Raw genomic sequence first — 7,897 nt, forward strand, 5'->3', positions numbered from 1 at the left:
GCTCGTTTTAAATGGTTCTTCAAAAACGACAAAAGAAAAACATTTCCCCTCGTAGGCCAAGAACGTCTTCTCACTAAATGATATGGAATGTTGTTTTGGAAATGAGGGCAAACGTATAAAAACATTTCTGCAGCAGCAGAAAACAAGACAAGAAACAAAAAAAAAATAAAGGAATGCCAGAAATGCGTTCCAACGTTGCTACCGTGTGTGAGGCAAAAATAATAACACCTGCTGCCATGACTCGTCTCAGAAACACAAACATGAACAGAAACCACAACCGTGATAATTAGTAAAGAAGGTGAATCAGCTCAGGGTCTGACAGGTGAGACATGAGCAAAGATCACCTGAACATTAACTAGTGTTAGTCGTTTTGTTGGAAATTTCACAAAGTGCAACTTTTATGTATATTAATTACATCATGACCAATTTTAGAAATTGTCCACTTTCTATTTTATAACAATGAAAAAAGGGGTAATTCCACATATTGCAACCCCCCCCCCCCCCCCCCCCCCCATTAAACTAAAAGAAAAAGGAATCACTATACATGCTGTAATGGCGCCCACATAATGGTCTGAAACTTGACCACAGCCTCCATGTTGGCTCTTTGAATCTCTTACAGTAAACTGCTACTGTCAGCGTGCGTTTATAGTTAAAATATATATTAATCTATCATTAAATAGGTTGCCTCTTGTACAGTCTTTCATGCACTGAGGAGCATTTTAGGCGAGCTGTACAAGGAGGAAAGGCGTGTGGACGGACTCGCTCAGGCTGTAGGCTCCAGGGTCTGGTTGGCTCGAGTCAGGCCCTCTTTAACCACCCTTTACCCCACATTCCTTTGCAACCAAGTCAATCCAAAAGATGGTTCTCCAGTGTGTTGTATTGTTTTTGTTTCTGTTTGTGGATGGAAACATGAGAAGAGTGTGTTTGTGTGTGCGTCCGCTCAACGCTGGTCCAGGACTCGGTTTCACAGATCACTGAAGTTTTGTTCCGAGCTTTCGTTGTCTGTTCCTGAAAAATAAAGAAATAAGCTGTGAAACTGATCTAAAATGGAGGCATCTGCTTGCAAAGATCTTTTTATTTTGGGGAGAAAAATAAATCAGTAAGTTGTTTACTGAGTGCTGATGTTTTAACAGAAAGCGGAAGCAGCTCATTGGAAGTGTTGCACCATTTAGTTGTGTTCGACTAACAGACAGCAACACGCCCGGAAAGCTTTTTGCCCTCCTTACTCGCTGAATTTAATCCGGCATACTTTGGAGATCATGTTTTAGGAGTGGATGGCACAGAAAAGTGAAATCTGAGACACGACATGAAAGCAGTTCTCTCTGAACAACAACAGCAACTGTGGGAACATTAACACAGATGTGAAAGTCCTGAACAGTAGAACGTCTCCACAAACGCTGATCTAAAACTAATGAATGATTTCCTGTGTTCATCAGTTCTCCTGCAAACAAAAACCCAGCAGGAAGAAGTTCCATTATCAGTGATCTAGATGCAATTTAGCACATTTTCTTGCAAGTTTGTAACTTTCTATTAAATCATCAGTACAAACAGGTGATGGTGACAAGGCTGGACATCGTTTGATTTAGAATGATTTCGATTCCAATTCCTCGTTTCGATTTCGGTTCCTATCGATTTCCGATTCCGATTCTTTCAAGACCTGACATGTTTTACAAGAGCCAGCTAACTGCAGGTCCTACTTGATGAAATAATCTTAACTTCAACATGAATTTTAATTCTATGAACAACAACATCACCTTCATTTAGACAAAAACATGTTTTGGAGACAAAAAGAAAAAGACTTGCAGCACAACCAGTGTGTTTGTTTCTGACCACAACCGAAGTCTGGAAGAAGCCTCTGGGATGAGAGGCTAAATGTCTCCAACATATCCAGAAACGTCCAGCTGTTTTCAGCTGAAACTCTCAGGATGATCATGTCCAGGATGACTGAGAACTACACCTCCATGCTGCAGCAGCATTCATTCAGAACAGGAAGTGAAACTTAAATGTAGCTGCTGTCAGTAACAATCTAACAGATTTTAAACATTAAAACTCAACAGAAATAGTTCAGAAAGGAAATTTAAATGTTCACAGCTTTGTGTGTGACTTATTATTATTATTATTTATTGTGGCAGAAGCTGGTGTGGTCCTCCACAGAGAAAGCTGCTCTAGCATGATGACTTTAGTTATTCTACAGGTTATTGTTCAGCCTTCTGATACACACACACACACACACACACACACACACACACACACACACACACACACACACACACACACACACACACACACACACACACACACACACACACACACACACTGTTGGTGAGCGGCTGCGCCTGACACTCCGTGTGCGTTTTTATTTCTGCAGTGAGACAAACTCACATCTCACCGTCCAGAGTTTGTTCTTTAAAGCTTCTAGTAAATCCACCGTGTTGACGTATTGTAACAAGTTTCCTCTACGCTGCAGGAGTTAAAGTTTACATTACGGAGTAAAAGTCCGGCAGACGCGTTTGTTTATATTTGGCTGCTGCGCTCCGAGTGGGGACTTGGTGCTGCACACAGACAGCTGGTGTGATCAGCTCTGAAAAACACTGATCACAATTTGCAGATCACGTTTACTTTTCCACAGAGATCGGCCGTGGATTCCTCTTCCGGTCGGCATTCTAGAGATCGGAACTGGGAATAAAAAAATAATAACTTTGAACGATGCCAGGAAAAACTAACAGTAAGTCCCGATTCCAATCGGTGCCCAACCCTAGATGGTGACAACATTTACCACAAAGAACATTTTTAAAAACACCAGATTAGGTTTGTATCAAGAGTCACAAAAGCTGGATATGAACCAGCCAGTGTTCACATGCATATCAAAGCCAACCTACGGCAATACTCTAGGAGTCTTTACTCCCCTAGTGGAAGTGAAACAGACCGAGTTAAAAAGGATATGCTCAGTGACCGAAGGAATGAACAGCAATGCTGCAGTACAGACTACTTAGTACATACTGATGTGATGTGATGGTGTTACATTGTGGGGATATTATTGCTGAAGTGGTCTTGTCACTTCTGGATAGGGCTGGGCAATAAATCAAAAATGTATCATTATCGAAATTTCTGACTCTTATCGTGATCATTTTCCCCGCGTCAATAGATGTGATAATAAAAAAATGAAAAGGTGTGTAGGCTAGCAGCGTTCATGTCCCTTTAAGAAGCTGTACCACCTTGAATCACGTAAAAATGTAACTCATGTAATACATGTGACGTTTGTTTCTGTACATACGTGTAGTTATCGTCCAGCCCTACTTCTGGAAGTAGACGGTTTAGCTCAACTGAGCCATTTACATGCAGATGAAATCAGTTTCATAACAAATTTTATCTGGGTTCGTCAACTCAGTTAGAAGCAGTTCATCTTCAGCCAGACTAACGCGTTTACAAAAAACAAGTTTGGTTTTCTGATAGGGCTGAACGATCTATCGTTTTTGGACCAAAGTTGCAATTTCAACTACTAACTGGCTGATTTCTAAAGCTTGGTTTATGCTTCATCAGCGCGAGTGCGGAGTCGCACACTTTAGTTAACTTGAAAGCTCAACTTCTATTTTAAAAATGGTTTGAATTCTCTGATGGCACACGTTAGTTCAAACAAGCTAACGTGTCAGAGCGTCTCTTTCGATGCGTGCATCTCTCAGGGAGCTGACTGCGGCATAAGCTAGGATTTATAGCAGAGTTTAAGTGAGGAAAAGCGTGCAGCCAGCCTGCTTTGATAATGCAGGGGAAACTGTGTGCACTTTGTTATTTAAAACATTTGAAAGCTGTTTCTACCTTCAGATTTCATCCTTGCATTTTTGGAGAACAAGAGCATGTTTTTTATGAAGCACCTTAGATAAAAATCACAAGTTGCTTCACAAGCACATAAAAAAAAAGATATTGGGAGAAAAAATTAATAGCTTTAACTGTTTTTATTGTATGAGATAGTAAATATTAAAGTGAATGATTTGGTGTACTAAATTAGAATCTAGACCATCTTTTCACTTCATATACAGGATGGCTTGGCAGGCTAGTGTTGGGCCTTATTGAAGAAAATCGTAAACTGAACTGGAATCGCAATTTCTGCTAGAAAAATCCCAATTCAATCTTTTCCTAAAATCGTTCAGGCCCGGAATTGCTAAGACCCCGAGTAAAAGGCCCCAGGCTTTAGCACAGTCTCACCTCGCTTCTGATCGGGTCACTGTATACTCGAACCATAAGATGTTGGGGATCAAGCTTGTGTCCCTCACCAGGAAGTACTCCGATACTGGCCTATTGAATGTAGAGAAGCAGGTGAAAGATTGAGCAGTGGTTAGACCTAGTCACAAAGAGAGGTCAGTAAAATGAAAGTGTTACTTGTTACTTACCATGCTGCAATTTTGGGGAATAACGGTGTCAGCACCTCCTGTGTGACGAAGAACCAGAATATAGCCATTGTACTGCCAGCTACTCCACCATAGAAAACCTGGCTCCATGTGTGATACAACAGGTAAACTCTGAAAATCAAAAATCGATTTGAAAAAGGAAAAATAATCTTTTTAAGTTCCCTTTGATCCTGCATTATGAAGCAAATCCTTACAAGAAATTAATTCACTTTAAATCTACATTTAGGTGAATTACCTGCTGTATGAGACCGACAAGGCCATGCCCAGCAGGAAAATAGACAGTATGTGTCTCCACAGCAGATCCACACATCGAGCATTGTTCGTTTGATGCATTCTGAAAGATCAACAGGTTAGGTTTCAACTACATTTCTTTAAAAGGCGATTAAATGATTAAAAACATCCCTGTACTGGCCTTAAAAATAAACCATCAAAACACCAGATGCACATGACTATGAATTCACTGCGTTTAAAATGCAGCCATTTATTTTATTTTGAAATCCCACCCCCCAAAAATGTAAGAAAAACAAATCAAACTCACCTTAAATATAGAAAAAGAAAGAAGTAAACAACAAAGAACCAGGTAAGCTGGGAATGGTTAGAGGGCATCCCGTATTCTGTGTGCACAGTTGGGTGAACCCCTGCAGGAAAACAAGATCATACACAAAGAATTAACACAAAATACGGAGCTCTTTGTAGGTTGCTATATAAATTCAGAATCACTTTGGTCAGGGTGAGTCTATTAAAGTAAGTTTGCACAACTACTAGATCCAGACAAAAAAAGAGACTTGATTTAAAAACATTTGCATATTAAATCAAATCAATTCTGCTGTAAAAGCTATTGTTGCTTTACTCGACTTGAATGTGAACTACTTTTTGATTTTCACTGTACTTAATAGCATCCATGCCATCGTCTCATCCAGAATTGACTATTGTAATAGTCTACTACATAATCTACCTCGTACACACATACAAAAATTTCAGTATGTTCAAAACTCAGCTGTCAGGCTTCTTTCACACACCTGTAGTAGGTAACACATAACCCCGGTTTTAAAAGATCTTCACTGGCTTCCAGGTCAACGGTGTATTCAGTTCAAGATATTACTCATCGCTTACAAAGTTCTTAACCTTGCCCCATCATCTCTCTGACCTTCTTTGTCATTACCACCCCTCCCGTCATCTCAGATCTTCTGCCTCCAGCCTGCTCTCTCAGGTTGCCACATCAAAGCACCACACCATCGGAGACTAAACTTTTTCTGTTGCTGCCCCTACCTTATGGCATTCTCTCCCACAACACAACCACAATGCGGACTCACTACAAAAATTCAAAAATGCACTAAAAACTCACCTGTTAAACAAAATATTAGAATCACATTAACCTATTCTCATTGCGTTTATTTGTCTTGTCTATCTCCTAGTTGTACAGCATCTTTGAGTTGTTGTGAAAAGCGCTTTATAAAACTTATTATTATTCAAGTATAATGAAATTCTACTATACTCACAAATAGGATTTCACAAAATGCATGAGAACTTTAGAGCATAAATTATGCAAAAGAAAGAGTTGAATCCTCCAAGATCCCATTATGTTGTTATGATGTAGATTTTAGGGAAAGCTTCCGACCCCCATCTAAGGAAAACATCTTGTTCCTTCACTTACCTGCACAAGGGCGTGGCTCTCTGAGAATGTGTTTGAGCAGCCAGTTCACTCCTTCATTCAGGAGGAGTCCAACAAAGAATGATATCTGATTAAACAAAACAACAATAAGCCCTCACAAACATCTGCTGCTTTATGACACTGCTACTCAAAAGTGCCAGAGAAGTAACCAATTAGAACAACAAAATGTACATGAATAATAAGACTCACTGTGTGCAGTTCCCGTTTAAACACTATGAGTGTGACAAAACCCACTAAAATAGCGATGGGTAGGAGACTGATGTAGGCCAACAGCTTCCCTGTGAGGTCACCTAAAACATGGTGACATAGATCTGATATTATAACACATAAAACACTGGTGAAGTCATTCAGAACTGGCGGACTCCAGGTGAATACGGACGCTTCACATATTTTGTTACTTACATTACCTTAAAACATGCAAAACGGCGTAGTTTAGTCTAGGTCAAATTGACTCGAGACATCATTTTATCCTATCGATTTAGAAAACTCGGTAAAATGTCACGTGATTCATGTTAAGACTTTCCAGGCCATGGAACTGAACGCTAGCTAGCAACACAATGCTACACGAGAAGACGGCTATTATTTACAGTCTAGCTATAAATGTGGTAACGTTAACATTGTATACAATTTTGTCAAATTCATTACAGGACATGGCACATTAAATCATTATTGAAATAAAATAAAGCCCATAAAGGCAGCTCGGAGGCTAGGCGGCTAGTTAGCCTTCATTGTGAGCTCTGTTACAAACTGCGCATGCGGAACTGCCTCACAATTTTGCAGACACCCATTGAGCTCATTTAACCAGGAGCTCACAATTTGGCAAGCGTTTGCGGTTGTGGCCATTCAGTAGCAGCAAAGCGTGCACACGGCTCGAAATTTTACAAAACAACAGACGGTCCACAAAACACATCTTAATATACAACCGCTCTGAGTTTACTAACCTTCAGGGAACTCTACGTGTATCACGGATATGGCCTGCCATCGAGGTGGTGCCGAGCACTGCTCTTCAAACGCCATCTTACCCGGACACAACCGGGGTAGCCTCTGTGGAACGCCCGAGGCCCAGATTCAACCAATGACGAGTCGAGTTGTGTCTTCAAACGGTCTCCGGCAGCGAAGCAGCCGACCAATCACAGCGAGGCGCTACAAAATAATTATTTTTATCCATAGAGAAGAATTATTGAATGAAAAAAGGTTACCAGTATTTTTTCTGCTGCTTGCTGCACTCATTCAGAAAGTAAAATACATAAATTATTTATATCATAAAATAAGTTATTTACAACCGAGGGGAACGTAAGAAGGCCTAATTTGAATTTGAGCTAATTTAGACAAATGTTTAAACAAGAGATCTTGCAAGCTTATTCGTCAAATTAAATTAACAAGACATTGTTACTAGTATCTATCTATTTATGGTAAATGCCTGAGGGGAATGACCAGAAGTACAGGTCATCGTGGACTTTGTGGATTGGCGACAGCACAACCACATTTGCTTGAACACCATAAGACAAAGGAAATGGTGATTGACTTCCAGAGAAACACTCCTCCTCACTCACCAGTAAACATCCAGGGAGCAGACACTGAGGTGGTGCATACCTTTTAGTTCCTGGGTGTTCACCTCAACAGCAAACTGAACTGGTCCAACAACACAGATGCTCTGTATAAGAAGGGCCAAAGCCGCCTCCACCTCTTGAGGAGACTAAGGTCCTTCTGAGTTAATTCCCAGCTGGTAAAATCCTTTTATCACTCTGTTGTTAGCTCTGTTGGGGTGCAGGCAGCTCTGACCGAGACAGGAATAGGCTGAACAACCTAGTTCACCATGGAC

The 7,897-nt window shown here is 40.5% G+C and overlaps 1 protein-coding gene across 1 annotated transcript; it reads right to left on the reverse strand.

Moving 5' to 3' along the window:
- Positions 1-942: 942 nt before the first annotated feature.
- On the reverse strand, positions 943-7,150 carry dolpp1 (dolichyldiphosphatase 1). Its single transcript, XM_015943032.3, has 8 exons — positions 7,017-7,150; positions 6,265-6,365; positions 6,058-6,142; positions 4,942-5,041; positions 4,639-4,737; positions 4,386-4,514; positions 4,201-4,290; positions 943-1,008 (listed from the first exon to the last, which is right to left on the reverse strand). The coding sequence occupies exons 1-8, from the start codon at positions 7,090-7,092 to the stop codon at positions 972-974; spliced, it is 717 nt and encodes a 238-aa protein (XP_015798518.1). The 5' UTR covers positions 7,093-7,150; the 3' UTR covers positions 943-971.
- Positions 7,151-7,897: the final 747 nt, after the last annotated feature.

This window comes from Nothobranchius furzeri, chromosome 6, assembly GCF_043380555.1.
Source record: "Nothobranchius furzeri strain GRZ-AD chromosome 6, NfurGRZ-RIMD1, whole genome shotgun sequence".
NCBI lineage: Eukaryota > Metazoa > Chordata > Actinopteri > Cyprinodontiformes > Nothobranchiidae > Nothobranchius > Nothobranchius furzeri.

Coding starts and splice junctions, on each gene's coding strand:
- dolpp1 (XM_015943032.3), bottom strand. CDS start 7,092: ATGGCGTTTGAAGAGCAGTGCTCGGCACCACCTCGATGGCAGGCCATA. Junction 4,738..4,941: donor TTTCTTTTTCTATATTTAAG/GTGAGTTTGATT, acceptor TTGATCTTTCAG/AATGCATCAAACGAACAATG. Junction 4,291..4,385: donor TTCCCCAAAATTGCAGCATG/GTAAGTAACAAG, acceptor TACATTCAATAG/GCCAGTATCGGAGTACTTCC.